This window comes from Erythranthe guttata, chromosome 4, assembly GCF_056151865.1.
Source record: "Erythranthe guttata isolate IM_541 chromosome 4, IM_541, whole genome shotgun sequence".
In the NCBI taxonomy this organism is placed as follows: domain Eukaryota; kingdom Viridiplantae; phylum Streptophyta; class Magnoliopsida; order Lamiales; family Phrymaceae; genus Erythranthe; species Erythranthe guttata.
Genome location: NC_142536.1, coordinates 15,677,245 through 15,703,072, shown reverse-complemented (window position 1 = coordinate 15,703,072; position 25,828 = coordinate 15,677,245). Strand labels below are relative to the sequence as shown.

Genomic DNA, 25,828 nt, shown 5'->3' with positions numbered 1-25,828 from the left:
GGGTCTTGAGGTGGATAGGGCAAAAATCGAAACGATTGAAAAATTGCCTCCACCGAAGGATGTGAAGGGAGTTAGAAGTTTTTTAGGGCATGCTGGGTTTTACCGTAGATTCATTAAAGATTTTTCGAAAATAGTAAAACCATTATGTCATTTGCTTGAGAAGGAAGTTGTCTTTGATTTTGATTCTGCTTGTTTGCAGGCTTTCACGTTTCTCAAGGAGAAGCTAACCCAATCACCGATTATGATTACTCCCAATTGGGAGGAACCATTCGAGATCATGTGCGATGCGAGCGACTATGCTGTAGGTGCTGTATTGGGACAAAGGAGGGACAAAATCTTCAAAGCCATCTACTATTCGAGTCGTACACTTGACCAGGCACAGAAGAACTATTCAACGACCGAAAAGGAAATGCTTGCAGTCGTTTATGCTGTTGACAAGTTCAGACCGTATATTTTGGGGTCTCAGGTGATCATTTACACCGACCACGCAGCTATTCGATACTTGTTCGCGAAGAAGGACGCCAAGCCCAGACTCATCAGATGGGTACTACTACTCCAGGAGTTCGACTTGGAAATCAGAGACAAAAAAGGGAGCGAGAATGTGGTAGCAGATCATCTTTCCAGACTCATACTAGAAGAAGTTCCAGCCGAAGGAAATATTCAGGAATCCTTCCCAGACGAGCAACTGCTCGCCATTAGTACTCACACTCCGTGGTATGCTGATGTGGCCAACTTCTTGGCCAGTGGAATCATTCCTGACGATCTATCGTATCACCAAAAGAAAAAATTCCTTCACGACAGTCGTTTCTATCTTTGGGACGAGCCATTGCTTTTCAGAACCGGCCCCGATCGAGTCATCCGAAGATGTGTTCCGGAAACAGAAGTACGTGAGATTCTCACACATTGCCACTCTTCACCCTGTGGCGGGCATCACGGGGAATCTCGCACTGCCGCCAAGGTTCTGCAGTCAGGCTTCTTTTGGCCAACCCTTTTCCGTGATAGTTACGAGTTCGTGAAACGGTGTGATCGGTGCCAACGAACAGGGAACCTATCCAACAAAAGCCAAATGCCTTTGAACAACATGCAAGAGGTGGAGCTTTTCGATGTTTGGGGCATAGACTTCATGGGACCATTCCCTTCTTCGAACGGAAAGTTATACATTCTGCTTGCCGTGGACTACGTGTCCAAATGGGTCGAAGCGATTGCCACCACGGCCAACGATGCTCGTACGGTCCTCAAATTATTCCACAAGAACATATTCTCAAGGTTTGGGACACCCAGGGCGATCATTAGCGATGAAGGATCTCACTTCTGCAACAAACTGCTCACTAATCTCACGAACAAGTTGGGAATCCGACACAAAATTGCGCTTGCCTATCATCCACAGACAAATGGCCTTGCTGAGTTGTCAAATCGAGAAATCAAACAGATTCTGGAGAAGACCGTGAGCACGAACCGAAAAGATTGGGCATTGAAGCTCGATGATGCACTTTGGGCCTATCGAACCGCATTCAAAACACCGATTGGTATGTCTCCGTACAAACTCGTGTATGGGAAAGCGTGCCACCTGCCAGTGGAATTGGAGCACCGAGCATATTGGGCAGTCAAAAAGCTCAATTTCGATCAAACAGCTACCGGCGATCGTCGATTGCTTCAACTCAACGAAATGGAGGAGTTCAGAAATGATGCTTACGAAAATGCCAAGATTTACAAAGAAAAGACGAAAAAGTGGCATGACAAAAGAATTACGAAGCGAGAGTTCCGGGCAGGTGACCAAGTCCTGCTATTCAATTCTCGGCTACGACTATTTCCGGGAAAGCTCAAGTCCCGTTGGTCGGGACCATTCGTAGTCCTAAGCGCAACCCCACAAGGAGTTATCGAAATACGAGGACGAGACGGTCCGTCGTTCAAAGTGAATGGGCAACGAGTTAAGCATTACTACCCGAATGGTGCTCCCGAGGAAGTGGAGCGTGTCGCACTAATTTTCTCCCAATAAATCCAAAAGAAGTCGAGCCGTCGACTGTAAAACAGGCGCTAAATGGGAGGCAACCCATTGTTGCTCATATTCTGTCATTTTCCTTTTTTCTTGTTTTCGTTTTTAATTTTTTAGCCTTTTTCGTGCATCTTTATAATTTAGGGTTCAACACCTCTATCTCACCCATTTAAATTTTCGTTTTGCCAGGTTTTAGGTGTCCCGGATCGCGATCCAGGTAAGTCGGATCGCGATCTGGGGTGTTTTTCCAGTAGCAGCCAGTTTTGGGCCCGGATCGCGATCCAGGTATGTCGGATCGCGATCTGGGACGTTTTTCCAGAAGCGGCGGATTTTGGGCCCGGATCGCGATCCAGGTATGTCGGATCGCGATCTGGGACGTTTTTCCAGAAGCTGAAATTTTAAGGACCAGATCGCGATCCAGGAACGCCGGATCGCGATCTGGGGCCTTTTTCCAGAAGCTGCAAGGTGAGACCCAGATCGCGATCCGGGTATTGTGGATCGCGATCTGGGGACGAAAAACAGTTCAAATTCACAAATCCCCTTTCATTTCCTCATTCCCCCTTTTCTAAATTCCAAACCCTAACCCCTCCCCAACTTCAAAATCTTCAATTTCTTTCATAAAAAGCACATCAATCACACACTTGATCATCACAAATTCACGATTTGCACATTTATTCCAAGAATTTGTGGGTGAATCTTCAAGAAAAGGTAAATTTTCAATCTAATCCTCATTTCTTTTATTTTCTTCAATTTTTTTCGAATTTCACCAAAATTTCATGTTTTTTCCCCTTGTTTGTTAATTGTGTATGCTTGTCCGTGAATTTGTACTTGGTGTTGGGATTCAAAACATGAATTTGCGGGTGAACCAATGTTTAGATATAGGAATTGCCCTATTGTTCTTAATTTCGAAATAAAGGATAAAATAAAGATTTGAATGACTTGGGTTGATTGTTTAGCTACCTATTGTTGATTGTGGTGGTGGATTCTCACTTGGGTGTTGTGATTGATGTAGGAGGGATAGGTACCAAACAACCGGGGGAAATCAAAAGGATTACCAAGTTGGGCACGCCAAGTGTTCGACAAAATTCCCGAACCAACTTCCAAAGGCTTTCGACCCTCCATCTCGCACAAAGTCGAACGAAATGACGTCGCCGGCCAAGAAACTCTTAAAGACGGGCGAAACCACCAAAAAAGCCCAACCCAAGGAGAAGGCTCCGGCAAAGGGAAAAGCCGCACCGAAGAAAAAGGCAGCTTCTCGAGGCACGGGAAGCCAAGAGGGCACTTCGAGCGCACCACCACCATCTCAGGTGCCGGAAGAGCAACAAACCCCACGCACGGGAAACGTGCAACTTGAGATGGGATCCCGGGCTAATCAACACACCATCCTTGACCACGTAGTCCTCGAGCCGGGAGATGAGTTTTTGTACCTGAACGTCGAGGCCAAGAGAGAGTTTATACGTCGCCATAGCCGACCGTTTGTTCCAGAAAGAGAATTAGATATCTATGGCATGGAAAAAGAATCGATTCGAACAAACTTTGATCGTCGGAAATGGGAGTACTTGGCCAGACGACCGGACGACTACAACGAGAATCTCGTGAGGCTTTTCTATGCCAATGCCGGTTTTCACCCGGGGTCGGTGGTCGTTCTTCGAGACAAAGAGGTGCGCTATGACGCCGCTACAATCAACGATTTTTTCCACATACCCGAAGTCCCGACCGAGCCGTTTCAACAACTGAAGTTGGCAACGACCTATGAGGAGCTGATTCAGACTCTTTGCCCTAGGGGTTCGAAGTGGGAAAAAGGAGAGCACTGGTTTCGTCGGGGGGAACTGTCAAGAGAAGCGAAGGTATGGATGTACTTCGTCAGTAGCAGGCTTATGCCCACAAAATCGACGGCCAAGACCTATGCCCCACGTCTTACACTGATGTATGCCATAATGAAGAGGACACCTGTGAACGTGGGCGCGATCATACACTCGGAGATCCGACGATGCTTAGGTGATACCTCTCTAGGTCTGATGTTCCCTTCCCTCATCACTACACTGTGTAATCGTGTAGGGGTCCCCACATACGCTGATGACCGGCTCATCAGGTCACCACAGCCGATCTTCCCTTACCACAAGCTCCAGCCAGCGAGTGGACCCCTAGGCGAGGGCGACTCAGACTTACCAGATGCGGGTCCCTCAGGTGCTCATGCGGCTCGACCACAACCAAGGGCCAGAAGAGGCAGACAAGAAGCAGAACCACAGCTCCCTGAGTATGTCGGCCAATGGATGGATGTTATGGAGGAAAATGTGGGATGGTTCAAGAAAATGATGAAGGCCATGGCTGCAGCGCTTCAGTGCAGGACCGATGACATTGTCGAGCCACGGCCGTTCCCACCACGGCCTCGATATGATGTAGCATCAACCTCCGCCGCCGACGAACAAGCACAAGCGGCAGCCACTACACTGGTGGCACAGGCCTGGGAGGAGTACGAGCGGGGACGACCGGAAGAGGAGGGAGGAGCCCACGAGGACGATCACGACAACTAGGGGACGTTGTGTTTTCTATCCCTTTTATTTCTTATTCTGCTTTTGAGCATAGGGACTATGCTAGAATTTAAGTTTGAGGGTGGTGTGTGTTGAACTTGTTTGTTTGTTTTTTTTTTTTTTTTTTCTCTTTCGTTTGTTTTGGGATAAGTCGTTGGATTGATATTTCGTTTACGATGTATCTTTGCTAGACTTTGTTTTTATTTTATTTTATTTATCTTATTTTGATTTGGTCTTTTGCATGCATATCATATAATTTAGTTTCGTTTATGTATTTTGATTCCGTTTTTGTGTTATGTTTGTCACATGCATTTCATTTAGGATCGAGTGTAAGTTGCATTTCCGGGTTCTTTTGAAGCAAAGCAATTAATGAATTAGTAGATGGGCTAGTTGATTTTAAAATTGAAATTATGGATAACCGGCTAATTATAGATGTATCTTCCGACTGCGTTTTTGCAACTTGTGTGGATAGCCTTTCGAATCCTTCCCGATTAAGCTTGAGCGCACTTTTCTGAGGGGTATAATAGCCTGAGGTTTGGGGGGCGAGTTAGAATTGAATTAGGTGTTCACGATTTCCAGTTGTTGGCTAAAAGTTCTATCAATGGTCTTTACGTTTTTATTTTATGTTTTCTGTTAAAAAAAAAAAAAAAAAAAAAAAAAAAAAAAAAAGGAGAAAAATAATAATTTGTGGTATTGTTGTGATTCACGCTCTGATTTCCCCGCCTTTCTGACTCGAGCTTAACCCGTTGGGTGCACCTCGTCGCCTAAGTCTCTCGAGCTGTCGAGCTTGGGGGTTTCTTGGACTAAAGTTCGATAAATGGGTCAGGGAGATAACACAGTGGTGTCGGGCCTTGCACGAGTCACGATTATGCCCGTTTCAAAAAAAAAAATGAAAAAAGGAAAAAGTTGTGATGAAAATCACCAAAAATATTGTAGTTGTCATTTCTTTTATTTGAATAAATAGACCTACTTATGCCCAACTCGAGTTTTTGAATCTCTGAATCAAAACTTACTTTTCACCCACATTTCTACTCAAAACCCTCGATAATTGTGTTTATTGTTTAATTACGGATTCTTGAGCCTATCTTTCATTTTGGTGTAGAAACAACTAATTGCGTCGGTAAGAAAGTCGAATACCTTAAGCCGTATGCCATTCTAAGATTTTAGGTTATCTAGCTCGTTTCATCTTTGGAATTAATTGCAATGCTTTGACCAATCCGGCAACTTTGTGGGTGTGTTGTCTGAAAACCCTCACGAGACACAACTCGTCCTTTGGGGGTACCCAGGGGTTCAAAGGCTTGTTGCATACGCTAAATGCAATCGTGTTTCCCTACGTTAGTGGCCTAGTTTAGTTTGTTGTTTTTATTTCATTTTCGTTGTAGTTTCATTTTGATTTACTCGGGACGAGTAAAGATCTAAGTTTGAGGGTGTGATAAGTGTTCGTTTTGCACGATTTTTGCTTATCGAATCTTCGAGTTTTGGTCTTCGTTCGTCCGAGTTTCGGCTTTATTTGTATATATTATTGCGTTTCTTGTTTTATTTCTTTTTTTAGGTTTTGTTAGCTTTTGTTGCCAAGTCGAAGCCATTTGGAAGCGAAACCGATTTTTCAAGCCGAGAAAGTGGTCAATAAGACCCAGATCGCGATCCAGGAAAGTCGGATCGCGATCTGGGGGCAAATTCCAGTAGCAAGCAAAGTTCAGACCCAGATCGCGATCCAGGAAAGTCGGATCGCGATCTGGTGACAAATTCCAGTGGCAATCAATATTCAGACCCAGATCGCGATCCGCACTTCCTGGATCGCGATCTGGGAGGCGGTTCACGTTTTTTTTGAGAAGCCAGATCGCGATCTGACTTTATTGGATCGCGATCTGGCACGATTTTCAAGGGCAGATATTTTAAATTGCAAAGCTTCTTGAGGAAGCTTTGCAATTTACTATAAATAGAAGCAAGCCCTCACTCTTCATTCTTCTTCGACTTTTTACGGTTTTCAACGGTTCTTCGCGGGAATCATCAACGGGGGTTCCGACTTGGGTTTTTCTTACGCAATTTCTTTACGTTTTGTTCTTCATTTCCTTTGTACATTCTTTTGATACTATGTTTGTTATGAACTAAGAACATTTTCTTCTGGGGTAATGAAGCCTTGTATATATTGATTTCGATCGTCATTTCTGCTATCTATTTGTCGTGTTTTGATTTCGTTTATGTTTTCCTGTATTAAATGCTTCTGATTGTGTTGATCAGCTCTCAGACTGATATTAAATAGGAATGAACTCGAGAGAGGATTTCTTGTTTGAAGTTAGGAGAACATAGCTCGGGGTGTGGAAACGGAGACGTGATGCACTTCGGGTAGCCCTTAAGGACTTGACCTAAATGCTCTCTTAATAGCAGGTTCTGAACGGAGACGTCGGACCTGTGGGTAGACTCTAGCTACACTGGAGACGGGGGTTAGAGTATATTAGCGTCTGGGTTAACGAATAGGAACGTGATTTTAAATAGCGGATTTGTCGATCGTTGTTGATTATACCTAGGTGGATTTGGCCCTAGAAGTCCCCTTTAAATCGAAGTCCCCCGCGTTGATTTGTCGTTACTTTATTTTACGTACATTCTATATTTGCATGTTTACGTTCTTGCATGCTTTTAAATTAGGGTTTCTCACCAGTCCACTTATTTACGATCGGCTAGATAATATAACGATAATATAATTACACTACTCAGCAATTGAATCTACAAGGTCCCTGTGGATCGATATCCGGAACCACTGTTCTGCAAAATGCGATACCGTATACTTGCGGTAATTTATACGTGATGAAAACGCGTATCATCTTTGATCCTAGAGAGTTCTGCATCATGATGGGACTACAGTTTAAGGGGATACCCATCGATAAAAACCTGGAAATAGAAACTCCTTTCATTAGACGTGTTTTTGGGGGTAAATTGACCCAAGTAAAGCGTCATCAAATTGCTGAAAAATTGGAAGAGTATGCTGTTAGGACCAACCAACAATCAATTGAGGATTTTTGTAGGTTGTACATTATTTTCGCTTGCAATACTTTCTTATTGCCAAAGGGCAACTTTCAACTGCCGAGGTACGTTTATCCACATGTTGACAAATTGGAGCGCGTAGGAGATTTTGCGTGGGGAAAGTTGGTGTATGATGTGCTCATTGAAAATATTGAGGCACACTTGGCTGGGGCAGGAGGGTATTTTGATGGTTGCACCATTGGGTTGTTGGCATGGGTGAGTGAAAGGATCACTTCTTTGGGATTCGCAATAAGCGTTTTCGAATACCCAAGATTTTTTCGATGGTCCGACTCTAAAATACCAGCCGATGAACGTTAGGCTAAACATCTTTTTAGAGAACTCACACCAGACAAGGTAACAATTTTGATTTATGCATTTTCATTGTGTTATTTGCTTACCTAATAAACTAATGTACAATTTGTCTATATGTTTATTAGGTGATATCATTCTCCGTGCACAAAGAAGAGAGAAAGTTTTTGGTTTCACCTGTGGAAGAACTATCTGGTCCTATTGTTGCAGCTTTGGAGGTCGGTGGAAAAGTCGAAGTCAGGCGTGTAAGTGAAGAGTACTATTAATGAGATGGACATGTCCCATTTGTAAACCAACGTGATGTTGTTTTATTACACTAATCATTGTTTATTTTATGTGAACTGCAGCAGCATTTTGGAAATGCACAACAAGTGAAGAGGAAGAATGTGGGATTGGAAGAGACAGAGGGGAAGAAGAAGAGAAGAAGAGCTCTTATTTTTGAAGAGGAAGAGGAGGAAGGGGAAGAGGAAGAGGAGCAAGATGAAGGGAAAAATGAAGTGGAGGAGGAAGATAAATTTTTTAATGCTGTTGAAGAACTTGGAGATGAGGAAAAAAAAAGAGAAAGAAGGAGAACAAGAAGAAGAAGAAGAAGAAGAAGAAGAAGAAGAAGAAACCTTGATAAAAGTACTGAACATGGAGAGGGAGAGAAGGTCGAAGGCAAGAGAAGACAATCGAAGAAGAAAGAGTCGAGGACAAGAAAGCAGCGTAGTCTCTGCTAAACTGCCCACAACAATAATTATGCCTTATAATTTAATAATAAGTATTATTATTATTATTATTGTTATTACTATTATCACTAATGATTCCTTTGGATATAGGTTGTCGTAGATAATTCTACGTACCAGGGGAGAACAGACTATGTATGTCGAGATGAGCTTACTGATGTAGAGAGGGCAGTACTGGATGGGTACCTCGTTGATGTTGATTTGAGGTAAAATCACTAACTTACTGAACATTTGGTATATAATAACTTCTTATGTAGTATCGGCGTACTAAACAAATAGTGCATGTTTATTTCTATTGTAGTGCAATTGTGATCGAAAGAGGCCCAAACGTATTGACTGGAAAGCATATGTGCGATCTTTTGTTTGATCAGCATCTGAGTGGGGAGCACATCGACATATACATGAGCCTGTTAAATTCCGAAGCGATCATGGATGAACATGGGCATGAGATTGATTATATCGAGACCCCTGCCCAGGTATAAACTGGTTTAACAAATATGTTGCATTCTGTGTATACTGGTTTATCTTATATTTTTTTTATTATGTTTCGTAGTATGAGATACTGGCACGAGATCGAGTGGACTTCAGAAAGATGGGTGATACAGAGTTGGATACCTTTTTAAAGAGCCTAACATATTTTGGATCTACCGCAGTTGAGAAGCTTGGAATAGCACGTCTCTACAGCAAAAAATATGTTCTGATACCTATAAATCCCAAAGATCACTGGTTCTTGCTTGTATTGGACCCAAACGAAAAAGTTTTTCGGCATTGGAACTCCCTAGCCCATTCTCCGACGAGCCCAGGAATTGCAAATTATATCGTAAGTCCTTAAATCGATGATAACTTCTTTAATTTATATATTGGGGAATGTGGTATATGTTTTATTAATCCATAGTTTGGGTACTGTGATTGAACGGTACTGCAATATGGTAATGAAAATACATGTATACTAATATAATAGTATATTTTTGTAGGCGAGTTATTATAGCAGGGTGATTGAAAATAAAACCGCGTTGGATATACCTTCACATGTCGAATGGGTAGAAGGATGCAGACAACAAGAAGGGAATGATGATTGCGGGATTTTTGTCTGCATGTGGGCATATTGCCATGCTAGAGATGACGCTGAGACTTGGAGAAAGGCGAAAACTTGCTTGATCAAAAAACTCCGTCCAAAACTAGCACTTGTCTTCTTAAAGCACCAAGGCGTGGATAGAGAGGCAGTAGATGATGATGCTTTGAACATATTTTGAACAATTTTTAAAATTATTTTTGATTATTTTTGATTATTTTTGAACAATCTGTTTTATGGGTGTTTTTGGGTTGTGATTGTCATGAATAAGTACTTTTAGATTAGTGTTTGCGTGCGATGATGGTTTTAAAACTTGTCCCCTTTTTGTGGTGTTGTGACACCTATTTTGAATAGTGTAAGTGTTTTGCAAATTAGTTTTTAATACTCTGTTAGTTTCTTGTCGATGCGTATAACCTACCCCATCTATACCATTACCTAAAATGAGGAATACCATAATGTTGATGACTTGAATTGCTCAAATTTGTTTTGCATATTTGTGATCCATAAGTTTGGGAAAGACATTAAATATGTTTTAAATTAAGGTTGTAAGGTTTTTTCAGGTTAGTTTTAACTTTGGGGTTCAAAATGGAAAGAATGTATCGAATTCCTTACAAGATACACTACTAATGTGCAAGGCTTCTATGTATAAGTGATTGTTTTCATCACAAGTGACCATATTCAACAACTATCAACTCCCAAGTTGTTTCAATTCTTGTAAATGAGTCACAAAATGAATAAATGAGGCATGCGATGGTTTTCTATGGTTGTATTGACCCCAAATGATACTATAACAAGGGTACTATTAGTAAAGTACATCAGTACTATATCGTTGGCAAACAGATACAAAACAACGGTTCCGTCCATCCATATACAAGCCACCGATTATACTAGTCGTTAGACCAATCAACACCATAATATTGATGGCTTGAATTGCTCGATATTTTTTTATACATTTGTGATCCATAAGTACTATATTTGTGATCCATAAGTGTGGGAAAGACATATAATATGTTTTAAATTAAGGTTGTAAGGTTTTTTCAGGTTAGTTTTGACTTTGGCGTCCAAAAAGGAACAAATGTATCGAATTCCTTACAAGATACACTACTAATGTACAAGGTTTCTATGTATAAGTGATTGTTTTCATCACAAGTGACCATATTCAATACCTATCAACTCCTAAGTTGTCTCAATTCTTGTAAATGAGTCACAAAATGAATAAATGAGGGATGAGATGGTTTTCTATGGTCGTGTTGACCCCAAATGGTACTATAACAAGGGTACCATTAGTACAGTACATAAGGACTATATCGTGGGAACTATAATACGTAGATATTGTACGATCCATGCGTGAGTTGTGAATATGATATACAAAACAATAGAAGAACAATAACTATCACTATATTGTATGAGTACATTTCTTACGAACAACAACAATTGATTCATCGATAGAGTTAATTTATTTGTAAGTACCCAAAGTACTTACACATTGACATTACAATACGATTAACGAGCTACAATACACGACACTAACTTTTAACTTGTATTGTTACGGTGATTAGTTAACAAACAATACATAGGTTTGACAAATCTTGTAAACTGCAAATATTGCTAGGTTTAACACTATCAAACTTTGAATTACTCCCGCTTCATCTCTGGAATTCTTCACTTTACTTTCGCGATGAACTTGGTTCGTCGATCCACTCGTAGCTTCACTTTCTTCATATCGAGAATAGTTGTGGGAGAAAGTTTGCCCAATTTCAAATGGCTCACACCAATGAGAATAGCCATGGTCTGGGCAACAATAAAATAGCCTCCCTGGATTCAAAATTGTCTCCGAAACCATGATTATTGTTTTTTTCCCACAATCACGACGCTTGCAGTTATCTTTTTTATATTTTAAGCTACTCTTTTGAGAGTTGCTACTGGAAGAAGCCATGAATGAGAAGCAGACGAACATAATTACGTGCTTTTTATAAGTTCTGACGACAAAAATAACGGCTATATTATTGTAACGGTCATAAAATTCAAATCGATTCACTTATTATTCTTCTGTGAACCATATTATGTTGTACGTTATGCCATATCAACGTAATAACAATACTATTGTAACCAAAACAGTGCGCTCTATTGTAACTAAAACAGTCATATCATGGTACATACAAATGGATAAATAGTACGAAGTACATGTCAACAAAGTACAAACAACATAAAAAGAAAGTAGAAACAGAGTAGTGCTACGGGACTGGTTGTTTGCACGTACGGCGATTATGTCCAGGTTTACCACACCGTGCACACTTCGTAGCACGGGTTTCGACTTGCGATGGAATTCTTTTCGTCCTTCTACGGCCTGGTTGAGCTTTCGATGCAGGTGGATTAATAAATACATCTTCCGGGCCATGATTTGTTTGTGCATTGTACAAATCAAATTCCTCATTAAAAGAAGGAATTGGATTAATTGTGTACTTGTATACTTCTTTGTACAAATCAACCCGGAAGCAAGGATCAACAAATTCAAATACCGAATACCTTTCGACTCAATACATGCACATGCATGTTTGCACGGAAGTTTATCCAACTGCCAAGATTTGCAAGTACAGGTCCTAGTCTCTAAATCAACACCATACGACTTATCCTCTTCATACACCTCATAACGCGTACCACTGGATCTGGTATATTTTAATAAGCGAGAGGCCGTATAGTTGATTAATAATCTCTTTTCAAGTCTTGGACACACTGTACCAGCCATGACTAAAGAATCTTCCCGTCGATTACCTATCATCTTCATTATTTTGATTCGTATCATATCAATCATGGATGGAACTGGCAAAGATCGTTCATCTTTAACCCAACCATTCCAGCATTCAACTTGGTTACTGTTCATTATTCCCCATTTATCCCCAGAAAAGTATGCATTGGCCCAACGATTGGGATCCGAGTCTCGGATAAATGATTCCGCACGAGGCATTGATTGAACTATTTGAGATATATGTTCCTCAAACTCTTGCCGAGTAGGAGCAATTGCAGCCTTATGCAGAACACTCACCCAATATGATTTGTTGTGCAATGGATACGATCTTAGAACCTTTGTTCTAAAGTTATCCTCCAAATGCCGCAAACAATAAGCATGGTTGCTACCAGGAAATACTAGTGGAATGGCTTTAATAAGCCCCGAATGACGATCAGAGAAAATTGTGTAATTTTTCAATAAACCCCCATTGTGATAAACAAGAATATCTTTCAGCTTATTACAAAACCACTCCCAATTCCTATCATTCTCGGCATCAACAATTGCATAGGCCAATGTGTATAACTCATCATTTGGATCTTTGGACACAGCAGAAAGTAAGCAAACTTTGTACTTATTTTTAATATGAGTCCCATCCAAACATATCATTTGCCTACACCCACGGTGGAAACCCAAAATAGAATTTCCAAAACTAATAAAGATCCGAAGAAACTTTTGAGTTTGAGGGTCAATCTCATAATCGGCACAACTACCAGGGTTATTCTGTTTTAGTGCACGACAATAACGTCTCAGTTTATCATAACAGCTCGACTCATCCCCATGAATGTCATACATTGCTTTTTCCTTACCTCTCCACGCCGTATAGTACTTAAGCTCCACACCGTACTTTATTTGGACCTCATTCAAAATAGCAATTGGTTTGTAACCTGGCTCATCTCTCAATTTTTGTTTCATAAGTTGCGAAATCCACGTAGCATCGGCTTTGGGATGACCCCTTGTACGAAGAGTAGCATCACCACAACTGTGCTCAAGAATACATTTGCGAATGCCGAATAACTTGTCTGATTTATGAACTGATGCATAAACCCTCCATTTGCAATTTTCAACAATGCATACGGCTATGATCTTTTGTTGATCATTTTTCTTGTACTTAAAGGTTCGATTGTTAGCAATGCAGTAATTTTTTAACATAAACCTAAAATCATTAGCATCTTTGAAAATTTGATTCTCCCCGCGTATGCAATGTCTCCATGCATCAATTGAATCTCCAACCGGATTGTACTCAATTTGCAACGGACTGTTGGAACTAACAGACTCACTGGAAAATGCAAAAACAATGAAACAAATTGGATTATTACAGTGGACTACAAATAAATTGTAACAATTGAAATAAGTACTTTGAGTGGAATGCTTGCATACGAGAACTCAATTTATAAGATACTTGATATACAATCATTCCATACTATTAGTAGCCTTATATGATACTACGAGCTTAGTTATTCTACACTATCACTATAATAACACGATACTATGTAGTATTATATTCTATGCTATGATCACATAAACAAATTGAAAATGCATACAAAACATAATGGCTGCATACCCGTTGCTGGGGGTCCTCTTTCTACGCCCATCAAGTTCATCAGTGCGGGTCACCATAATGTCGACCACACTCATGTGCATTACCAAATGCAATGTAACCATATTCACCACGTCTTCGTCAGAAGTCAGTGTGACGAACATTCTTTCACGGGGAGCCAAGTATTGGAGCACCAATTTGTCGGGATGTATATCGTTCCACTTCATTAAGATAGATTCATAGATCTCCTTTAAAGTCGAATCATTCTTAATGGAAATGATGTGCAGAGAATCACTGTACCGACAACTTCCAATAATACCAGCGGCGATGGGGTTTGATTCACCATTTGCTGCCATTGTGGGAAATTACAGTTTTTTTTCGCGGTCGGAAAACAAAAAGTTGTAACAGAGAATATGAGGAAACGAAGAGGAGAGAGAAACATAAGAGAAAAAATGGAAGAAAAAGGAGAGATGAGAGAGAGTGTAGAAGAAAGAGGAGAGAGGAGAGAGAGTGTAGAAGAAATAGAAGAAAGAGGAGAGAGGAGAGAGGAGAGAGGAGAGAGAGTGTATAAAGTGAAAAAAAGTGGGGTCATGGACTGAACTGCATGTTTATGTTTGCTGTAGGGACTGACCCGCTAGTAAAACATTACTGGGGACTGACCCGTATATTAGTTTTTGAGTTGGGGATTTATCTGTACTTGTCCCTATTAATAATTTAGTTTTTAAAAATATTTATTTACCTTTTTATTTTTATTTTTATTTATATTGGGAACGTAAAAAAACAGTCCTCATTAATTATATTGTAAAAAAAAGAGTCCTAATTAATTATAGGGTTAAATACAAAAACACCCATGTACTATGGACTTTGTATTATTTACCCCCTGTACTACCCATAAATACAAAAACCCCCCTCACATTGCATTTTTTCCAGAATATGACGAAAATACCCCTACTCAAGCATATACATATATATATATATATATATATATATATATATATATATATATATATATATATATATTGAGCCATTTTCCACTATATATTTTACCATTTTCAGTCAATTTTACTTTGAAAATTTTGGTATTTATACTTTTTTTCTCCAAAACATCTAATAGCTTACATTTTTTTTATTTTCTAAATAAAACCTTTTATTTTTGTCATTTTGAGTTTCTTCATTTTTTTTCTTAAATGTCTTCCGGTAGTTCAAACATTCTAAGATTACAAACATCTTTACAATCCTATTATTATTGAGAATTTGAACTACCGGAAGACATTTAAGAAAAAAATGAATAAATTCAAAATGACAAAAATAAAAGGTTTTTATTCAGATATTTAAAAAAAAAATTAAGTAATTAAATGTTTTGAAGGAAAAAATAAAAATTTCCCAAGTAAAATTGACCGAAAATGTTAAAAAATATAGTGGAAAATGGCTCAAACAAACCCTTATATTTATAGGTTTAGCAGGGGTATTTTCGTCATATTATGGAAAAAAATATAATAGCAGGGGGGTTTTTGTATTTATGTGTAGTACAGGGGGATAAATGATACAAAGTCCATAGTACAGGGGTGTTTTTGTATTTAACCCTTAATTATATTGGGAATGTAAAAAAGAGAGTACTAATTTCTTAGATATCTATTTTTTCTCCATATATACACACGTATAGTTACAACTCCCTCTCTCAAAAGTGAAATCCGTCGTATATATTCTGTCTACAATTCCCTATCTGAAAATCAACGCCACCGCCATGGATTCAAAGAAAAACGTAAAAATCAACGATGACTTGTTGAGGGAGATACTGGTCCACAGGGGCAGAACCAGGATTAGAAAGTAGGGGGGGCTAACTAAAATTTCGGCGCCCCGAAAAAAATTTTAGGTTCACAAGACATTGAAAAAATAGGTTTATACTGCTAAAAAAATTACGACACATATCTATAATATGATATATATCTATAATTTATATGAAATTATGGAGAATAAACAAAAAATTAAGGGTTAAGAAACATATTTACAAAATCTTTGGGGGGGCCAAAAGTAATATTAAAAAAATATTAGGTCAAAATAGCTAAAAAAAAATTTTTTTTTTTTTCTTGGGGGTCAACTGCCCCCCCTGCCCCTTCATGGTACCGCCCCTGCTGGTCCACTTGCCTCCGAAAACCCTTTTCAAGTTCATGACCGTCTCCAAAAGGTGGAAGTATCTCATCAACGATCCTACCTTTCTTAAGTTCCACAACAACAAACAACGCCGCCGCTCCGCCGTCACCGGAGACGACGGCGGCCGTCTGCTGGCACTGTTCCAATTAACAACCAAACATTTGTCCGGAATATACCGCCGCCGTCCTTCGGAACGCGGAATGAACGTACTCGCCGTTTTTCCCGACGGAAACCCGAAATAATGTGTGTCGAAAAGGAACTAGGATACTTCATCAACTCCTTCGAGGGTTTAGTCCTCTGCGGCCGCCACCCGTCCACGTACCACATCATGAACCCGGTGACCAAAAAGTGGGTCCCACTGCCACCGCCGCTACGTCGTCGTCTAGACCAACAATACTACCGTGATTGGACGATCGGATTGATGGTCACCGCATGGGAGGGGGACAACAGCTACATAGTTGTTCGAGCTGCCTTAATGGATGATCTCGACCAAACATTGTCCATCGAGACCTACTCATCCAAGACGGGCGAGTGGCTCCCGTCGACGCTCGTTGGCACGGGGGGATTCGTCCTGCACCCCTTGCCCGGGCCGCCGTTGGTGGCGAACGGTGTTTTTCACTGGTTCACGTACAATTGGCAGATTGCGCTCTACGACCCTAGCGATGAAACGGGCCACGCCCAATTGATCAAGATTCCGTATTTGGATGATGCGGTTTCACGAGCTATAACAAGGTCGTCTGTCGACAACACGTTATGGTTTGGAACAATCAACCCCGACAAAATCCAAATCTATAAACTGCCCAAGCGTGAAGAAAAAGAAGGTAGAATGAGTTACAAGCGGAAAAAAACGATACCTTGCCATGAATGGGAGTTGGTCCACGATATCGACATTGAATCGTTGGGCGTGTTTTTTTATGTTCCGAATCCCGAGAAGAATCGGATGAATAGGATTCGATTGGAGTGCTTCGTGCCGAATTGGTATCCACTTGTGATTGTACTTCGACAAGCAGAAAAGATTTTTCTCTACAACTTGGGTAGTAATATTATTGAGTCGGTTCGATACTATGGATGTCCTATAATCACCACCTACATGAGGAGTACTTGTGTCCTTATCTCGAGTCTTCTTGCTTGTCCTCTTATTTTCTTTGATTAGGATCTTTGATTTGATTAGGATCTTGGTTTTGAATAATTTTGAGTATTTTTTTTATTAAAACATCACTTTTTGAAAGTTTGTGTCTATTTCATTCACAGTGCATAATTGATTTCGGCTTAAGTTAGTGACATGTCATTCTGTCGAATTTGTTGATCTCCCCATGAATTTTCGCAACTTAAAAAGAAGAGTAAAAAGCAGTTTACCCCTAAATTAATGGTCGTTTTGCACTTTGCCTCCCAAACAAAAAAAATTAGCACGTTTTTACCTGAACTAGTTAATTCGTTGTACGGTGCCCCCTGAACTGCATTTTCCGGCAATTTTGAACGGAATGTTAAATCATATGCGTTGCACGTGCAATTTACAGGGGTAAAATTGTCCATTCTTAAAATGTATATATTAAATATAAAATAACATTTATAATAAAGGAAAAAAAGGCAAAAAAACCCACCACAGGCCTTTTTTTCCTTTTCTTTTTTTTTCCTTTTTTTCCTTTTCTTTCTTTTCCTTTTTTTCTTCCTCCCCTTTTTCTGCTCTGTTCTATTTCTTCTTCTTTTCCTTTTTCTTTTTTTCTTTTTTTCTTTTTTTCTTCTTCCCCATTACCTGACCCACCACTGCCCCCTTTTTTTTTCCTCCGCTGCCGCCTCTAGTTCCCACCACTTCTGCCGCTGCAATTTACCTGACCCATCCCCAAATTCCCAGCCCATAAACTTAGACAACAACCCTTGCCCACAACCGCCACCATCCCATTGTGAAACTACTCTGTTTTGCCGGCGATGAGGCTAATGAGGAGGCGAAGTACGTGGTAATGACAAGAATTGCAGAGGCTGAGAGAATTGGTGATGGGGACACTGGAACAACTAAGGAAGAATAGGAAGATTTCAATTTCTCTCTTTAAGGAAGAATCGAAAATGACATTTATGATTTGACAGGAGAAAGAATGGACATCGGAGGTCGTATGGTGGATGCAGTGGAGATAGATGGATGAGATAATTAGGCGGAGGTAAGAGATTATGACAAGTTGTAGTCGGGATCAGAGGAGAGATAGTTGTCGTAAAGCCGGTGTCATAGAGGGTCTTCGCCGGAGCCGGAGGAAGGGGAGGAAAAAGCGGCGGAGGAGAGAAGGAGGGATTAGGGAGCGTGCCGGGTGGTCGGTGTCGGCGAGGGAGGAGAGAGGGTCTTCGCCGTCTTTGTCGGAGGAGGTGAATCAGGATTGAGCTTTGGAGATGGATAGATAAATCACGGATGGTGGGCGGGTGAGGAAGAAGATGTTGCAGATGTTTTTTTTTTTTTTTTTTTTTTTTTTTTTAAATTTAAATTTAATATATATAAAATGGAAGTGAATTTATGAATTTACCCCTACAAATTTCATGTGCAATGCACGTGTTTAACTTTCCGTCCAAAATTGCCGGAAAATTCGGTTTAGGAGGCACCCTGCAACAAATTAAGGAGTTCAGGTAAAAACGTGCAATTTTTTTTTGTTTAGGGGGCAAAGTGCAAAACGGCCATTAGTTTAGGGGGCAAACTGCTTTTTACTCTAAAAAGAATGAAATATTTTTTTCTTCAAATGACGGGGCGGGATAGCAAAACCGATTCTAGCCCCGAACCTGATTTTAAAAAATTCCTCGAGGATAACGTGCTAAGTTAATAATTCACTAAAATTTATGGGATAATATATTTATGATTGATAGAGATATTTTATAATATGTATAAGTTAATAATTTTCTTTCCTTTTTTTTTTATAAATTAATGACAGAGGATACAACCAACTATATATATATTGGTGTACTGATAAATATCTACTTTAGACCACACAAGAAACCTAAATAATATTAGGCATAAGTCATGTGTAGAATGTGTAGTATGTATTATTAAAATGTTACTGATCACAATTATTTATAGATTAATTAACTAATTATCATTAAAATACGATTTACAAATACTCATGTTTAGTATGTATAATATCAAGTAAATGTTACTTATGAATTGAGGTTCGCATGTCATTTGCACGTTGCTAGATCACAACTGGCACTCAATCATATTTTAATTAATTATTGGTATTTCATTTTTATTCACGTGCAATCTCAATTGATATTAGTTTATTTTAACCTTTCTAATGTGATGTTTCCTTACCTCTTATATGCTCTCATTGGATCAAGTTATATACGTCTCGCAACGGTTGATCTAGCGATTGGAACAAATAAATTTCTGTCAGTTGACTCAAGTTTGAGTCTACTTGTCAGCGATTGTTAGGTTGAACTTGTCACACATGATTAACTTAATATTGTTTATATCTTTCATATGCTTTGCAATCTATTATACCTAGTGTGGTTTACGTTTCTCGTATGGTTTGCAAGTTATTATATAAGAGTGTATGTTTACTCGGTGCACTAATATGATTAGCAACGAGTTTCTACATTAAAAAAAAATTATATCATAAATTCTTAAATATAATCTAATTTCATTAAAATTACTAAGCATTAATTATAACCAATAATTTTGTATCCACGAGTATTCACGGATAAGTGGAATTTTGCAAATAATAATCATAGTTGACAATTAAGGACGCATACCTCAAAGTTGTTTGTATACATGCTTAATCCACTTTACACCTTTAAAATATACAATTTTGGCATTTCGCACATTCGAAACAAATTAATAGTACTTTATACTCTCAAAACTCAACATATCATGCATAATGCATTCACACGAATTTTTAAAGCTAATAAAAGTACTTTAATATTTTTAGTATAATTTAAAAATTATATTTTTTATCACAAAAAATATTTTACGAAAAAAAATCCTTCAGCTATATTTCGTTATCAAGTTATCTGAAAATCATATTTTCTTCCAAATATTTATACATAATATTTCCACCCATTACAATAAATGATCTATCAATCAAATAAGTTAGTGGTAAAAGTTTATTTGATTTTATTTTGTAAGAAAATATAATCTTTTCAATTGTGCAGTGTGATTATTATTTTTATGCCTTTTGTGTGTTCAAATTTTTTTATTTTGCGAAAAAAAACAATAAAAAATAAATTATCATTTATTATTCAATTAATGGTGCATTGTGAATGATTTATTGTGTTTCGAGTGTGCAAAGTGCTATTACTGTTTTTCAAGGATGCAAAGTGCAAAATGCTCAATTTCAAGGGTGCAAAATGAGATTAAGCCTTTATATATCAGACACCGACACAATAAAACATTTAATTTTGGATCCAGTGCAGCTGCGGCGCATCCTACGCCTTCGGGATCTACTCTCCGATCCTCAAATCGAGCCAGGGCTACGACCAATCGACGCTCGAGACTGTTTCCGTCTTCAAAGACATCGGCGCCAACACCGGAATACTTTCCGGCCTCCTCTACGCCGCCGTATGCCGCCGCCGCAGCCGCCACGCGCTGCCGTCTGGGTGGTCGCAGCCGTGGGTCGTCCACTTGGCCGGTGCGGTGCAGTGCTTCGTGGGGTACATGTTCATGTGGCTCGCCGTCACCGGAGCCATTGCCCGGCCGCGCGTGGGGGCAATGGCGGTACTATGAAGGGGCAGGGGGGGCAGTTGACCCCCCAAGAAAAAAAAAAAAATTTTTTTTTAGCTATTTTGACCTAATATTTTTTGAATATTATTTTTGGCCCCCCCAAAGATTTTGTAAATATGTTTTCTAACCCTTAATTTTTTGTTTATTTTCCATAATTTCATATAAATTATAGATATATATCATATTATAGATATGTGTCGTAATTTTTTTCGCAGTATAAACTTATTTTTTCAATGTCCTGTGAACCTAAATTTTTTTTCCGGGCGCTGCCCCGAACCCCGAAATTTTAGTTAGCCCCCCCTACTTTCTAATCCTGGTTCCGCCCCTGCGTGGGGGTCATGTGCCTGTTCATGTTCCTCGCCACCCACGCGCAGACGTTTTTCAACACGGCCAACGTGGTGACCGCCGTCCAAAATTTCCCTGAGTACAGCGGAACCATTGTCGGCCTAATGAAGGTACTTCTTTTTCGCCATTTTTCTACTCCAATTAATTTACAGGATTGAAGTTTATTTTACTCTCAAAGTTGCAATTGAGTCTTAGATAATAGGGTAAATTACGAAAACCACCTGAACTTAGGATAAATAATGAAAAGCACCACCACCTATTCGTAACTACCAAAAACCTCCTGAAGTTTATTTTCATCCTACACCAACCCTTATAGTGTGACTTTTCATGTGGTTTTTTTTTTTTCTTTAGGGAATATACTTTACACAATTTCAGATATTTTCTTTTACTTTTCACCTCTTTAACAGAAGATATAATAGACTGTACACATTTTATGTTAAAAAACTTGATCAATAGTTAACCAGAGGGGGTTTTTGGTTATTACAGATAGGTGGGGGTATTTTTCGTTATTTAGCCTAAGTATAGGGGTTTTGTCGTAATTTACCCTAAATACTACTACTTCTAGTTTTGGATAATTTGCATCTACTGCCTTTAAATCATGTTATTTGACAATTACACCCCAAACAATTGAAATTTTTGGATCCATTTCCCATAACCTATGGTCAGTTTGACAACGATTCGACTTCGGAATAATTTTCCATTTTAATTTGTATTTTCATTTTTTCACAAACTAGTTATTTAGTTTGATCAACAAATTTGATTTTTCTAAAATTATTGATTGCAGTCCAATCCATCTGATTACGACTTTACAATAACTGTTTTCATTCCGATTTCTAAGTTTTTTTTTGGAAGTGTCCATATTTTTATTTAAAACAATGGCAATGAATTTTTATTTAAAACTTAAGGCAATGAATATTCTAAAAAAATTGGATTGTTGGGGTGTAGGTCAAAATATTTATATATAATTTATGACAGGTCTAGGTCAAAATTTTAAATATTCGTGGTACAATTGCTAAATTGCCATAATATAAGAAAAATTTAGAAGTCACTAAAAAAAGAAAAGAAAAAAAAAAGTGAATGTAATTGACGTGGCAAGATTGTTTTTATCAAGCTTTATATTTTAATCAATGGCATATACTTCCGACAGCTACAGTCATCTAACTCCTAGTCCCACGACTTAAATAAATCAATGATTGCTAAGATTTAACTAAAAGAAAATAATCCAACTAAAACATACGTAAACGTAACACTTACATTATCAAGTAATTTTTAGGAAATTCATTTTGCACCCCTGTACTATGAGAAAGGTATCGTTTACCCCCCTGATGTATGAAAAACATCAAATACCCCCCTGCCGTTAACTTTTTTCTTGAATCCGTTAGTCAAACCCTTTGACTGGCCGTTATAAAGACCCGTTGGCTTTTTTTTTTTGACGAAATTACCCCCAATATTCTCTATATAGGTTTTGTTTGATTGGCCAAACAATAAGAAACATGTTCAGTTATTTTTGAAGAATCTAAAATTAAGTTGTTTGGTTACAATCATCATGAAACATAGTTAGTTGGTTTACAAATATGTGGATCTAAGACAAATGAAGAATTCAAGAACAGAAGAAAAAATGGGTGAAAATAGTGAAAAAAACATGTTGAAAAGAGTGAAAAAAGGGTTGAATAAGTGGGAAAATTTAGTAAAAAAAAGAGCTAAAACTAGACAATCTATATATAGAGATTATTGGGGGTAATTTCGTCAAAAAAAAGCCAACGGGTCTTTATAACGGCCAGTCAAAGGGTTTGACTAACGGATTCAAGAAAAAAGTTAACTGCAGGGGGGTATTTGATGTTTTTCATACATCAGGGGGGTAAACGATACCTTTCTCATAGTACAGGGGTGCAAAATGAATTTTACCCTAATTTTTATCACTTATTCCTCAAGTGGAATTTAATTTGTTTCGTAAGTTTTAAAAGACAATAATACCCTTAATTTTTACTCAACATGTTTATATGAACGTTGTTTTAGAGGGAGATGGATCGAGGAAAATAGGGTAATTTTTGGTTTTATTATGGGAGGATAAAAATGGGAAGACAAAAATAAAACCAAAACTGTTATCATCTCTAAGTTTAGAACATGAAATAACATTGCTTGTTTGCTTTTCCATGTCAATAAGTTAGGTAGATGTTTTTCATGAGAAAATTATAGTATTCATCTCTCAAGTTTACACAAATTTCACATTTGGTCCTAATTTTCACAAAAAAAATATATTTGGTCCCTCGTATTTCAATAATTTAACACATTTGGTCATTTTCTGTAAATTTACCGTTAGTCCGTCATTTAAGGCAGTGTTGGGCACATGTTTGATTCCGTTATTACTAACGGAAAATTGACTGAAATGACTAACAATGTTGAATTTCTGAAACACGAAGAATCAAATGTGTTTTTTGTGAACATAGGGGATCAAATGTGAAATCATTGCAAACTTCAGGGATGAAAACTATAATTTTCCATGTTTTTCATTGCACTAACATTATACTTGTACAATTTCCAATTATACCCATGTTTTTTTGACAGGGTTTCCTTGGTATAAGTGGTGCAGTACTCATACAAGTGTATCAAACACTATTTGCAGGGAAACCAAGCAATTTCTTGTTAATGCTTGCATTACTACCATCTCTTTTTTCCCTTGCCCTAATGTTCTCCGTCAGAGTTCATCACACGCAATCTATCGGCGGCCATGAAAAGAAATACCTAAATGATTTTTCATTGATTTCCATGATCATTGCAACATATCTCATGTTTCTGATAATCATCGACAACATATTCGTCTTGTCTCAATTGGTTCGCGCTTTCACATTACCGGTTCTCCTAGTGCTTCTCTCTTCGCCTGTTTATATCGCGATCAAGGCAAATAAAGATGATGGTCTGCAAATAACACCGGCCACTTTGATCAAAACCCCGTTAGTCGAAAACCCTAATCGGTCGGAAGAAAACGAGAATAAGTCCGATAATATTCTTGATGATGTCGAATCAAAAGAAATGAATCTCGTACAAGCGATGCGTACGCTAAACTTCTGGCTACTCTTTGTAGCTATGATATGTGGAATGGGTTCAGGGATGGCTACAATCAACAACATAAGCCAAATCGGAGAATCGCTCGGCTACACTTCTAGAGAGAGAAGCACGTTGGTTTCGTTATGGAGCATATGGAATTTTCTCGGTCGTTTTGGTGCAGGATATGTATCGGATGTTTTCATGCATAATAGAGGTTGGTCGAGGCCGATTTTCATGGTGCTTACGTTAGCAACTATGACAGCTGGCCATGTAATCATTGGCTCGGGCTTTTACGGGAGCTTATACGTGGGGTCGGTTATAGTTGGAATATGTTACGGTTCGCAATGGTCGTTGATGCCAACAATTACTAGTGAGATATTTGGTGTGCTTCATATGGGGACTATATTTTACACCATTGCTATAGCTAGTCCTTTGGGTTCGTACATATTTTCTGTGAGGGTAATCGGTTATATATACGATAAACAAGGAACGGGGATGGAGAATTCTTGCATTGGAAGTCACTGTTTTATGCTATCGTTTTTTATATTGGCGGTTGTAAGTTTTTTTGGGTGTTTCGTGGCGTTGGTATTGTTCGTAAATACGAGGGGGGTTTATGCTGGGATTGTACGTAGAAGGAAGTGGGCAAGATGAGAATATATATATACCGATTTGTGTATGTGAATTGTGATGTTTTGAGATAGATTTTGGTTTCATTTCGGAATATAAACGTGTTTAAGAAAATATTTTGAGGATTAAAGTAATGTTTATTTGTATGATTGCATTTGATGCACTAAAATAAAAGAGATAAATCGAAGTTTCGTCGATAGCCAACAAAAGAAACATCGCATATATATATATATATATATATATATATATATATATATATATATATATATATATATATATATATATATATATATATATATATATATATATATATATATATATATATACACACACACACGTCAAACTCATTCTTGAGATGATCGAAGTAGCGTGTTTAGATTGTTGATAGTAGAACATCCAAATTAATCGAAGGTCATTTGTACATTCGCATTATTACGGGTATGACAAAGAATTGGATTGAAAACTGGAATCTCATTTATATTCCAATTATGGTCTAATAAAATTCAGAATAAGAATTTTGGAATTCAAAATGAAAAATATTTTTTTCAAAATAGGTCTTTTTCTATGTTTACTTCTCTATAATTTTGGTAAAATTAATACACTAGTGCTTTTCTTTTTCGAGTTGGTTGTTCTGAATTACTTCTCCGTTGCTTGTTGGATAGTGAGTGTGCGAAACCTTCTGTTGTCAATTTCGTAAAGCCAGGCGGGCAATGAATGAATCACAGATTATGAGATGCCTCGAGCAGTGGCAGATCCAGAATGAAAATTCAGGGTATGCCGGCTGTGGCGAATCTAGGAATTTAGTGTACAGTTGGGTTAAATTTTCGGGGGTACGGAGGCAGCGCCCTTGGAAAAAAAATTGTAAATTTTTTTTGTTGGATAAATTAGGAGAAGGAAAAAAAAAATTGAACCTTTTTTTTTTTTTGAATAAATTAGGAGAAAAAAAAATTTAGGACTTTCTTTTATATATTTTAAATTTTGAGTGGTCTAAATA

The 25,828-nt window shown here is 38.4% G+C and overlaps 3 protein-coding genes across 3 annotated transcripts; all 3 read left to right on the top strand.

The window, feature by feature from the left end:
* Positions 1–1,298: 1,298 nt before the first annotated feature.
* On the top strand, positions 1,299–4,630 carry LOC105976308 (uncharacterized). The gene is made up of 2 exons (XM_088817005.1): positions 1,299–2,701; positions 3,006–4,630. The coding sequence occupies exon 2, from the start codon at positions 3,136–3,138 to the stop codon at positions 4,525–4,527; it is 1,392 nt and encodes a 463-aa protein (XP_088673131.1). The 5' UTR covers positions 1,299–2,701; positions 3,006–3,135; the 3' UTR covers positions 4,528–4,630.
* A 2,739-nt stretch (positions 4,631–7,369) lies between these two features.
* LOC148771253 (uncharacterized) lies at positions 7,370–9,832 on the top strand. Its single transcript, XM_088817560.1, has 5 exons — positions 7,370–7,899; positions 7,983–8,099; positions 8,202–9,055; positions 9,133–9,399; positions 9,554–9,832. Exons 3-5 carry the CDS (start codon positions 8,927–8,929, stop codon positions 9,830–9,832), a joined length of 675 nt encoding a protein of 224 aa, XP_088673686.1. The 5' UTR covers positions 7,370–7,899; positions 7,983–8,099; positions 8,202–8,926.
* A 10,680-nt stretch (positions 9,833–20,512) lies between these two features.
* Positions 20,513–24,959, top strand: LOC105972524 (protein NUCLEAR FUSION DEFECTIVE 4). Its single transcript, XM_088817004.1, has 2 exons — positions 20,513–21,272; positions 23,728–24,959. Exons 1-2 carry the CDS (start codon positions 21,156–21,158, stop codon positions 24,856–24,858), a joined length of 1,248 nt encoding a protein of 415 aa, XP_088673130.1. The 5' UTR covers positions 20,513–21,155; the 3' UTR covers positions 24,859–24,959.
* The last annotated feature ends 869 nt before the right edge of the window (positions 24,960–25,828 follow it).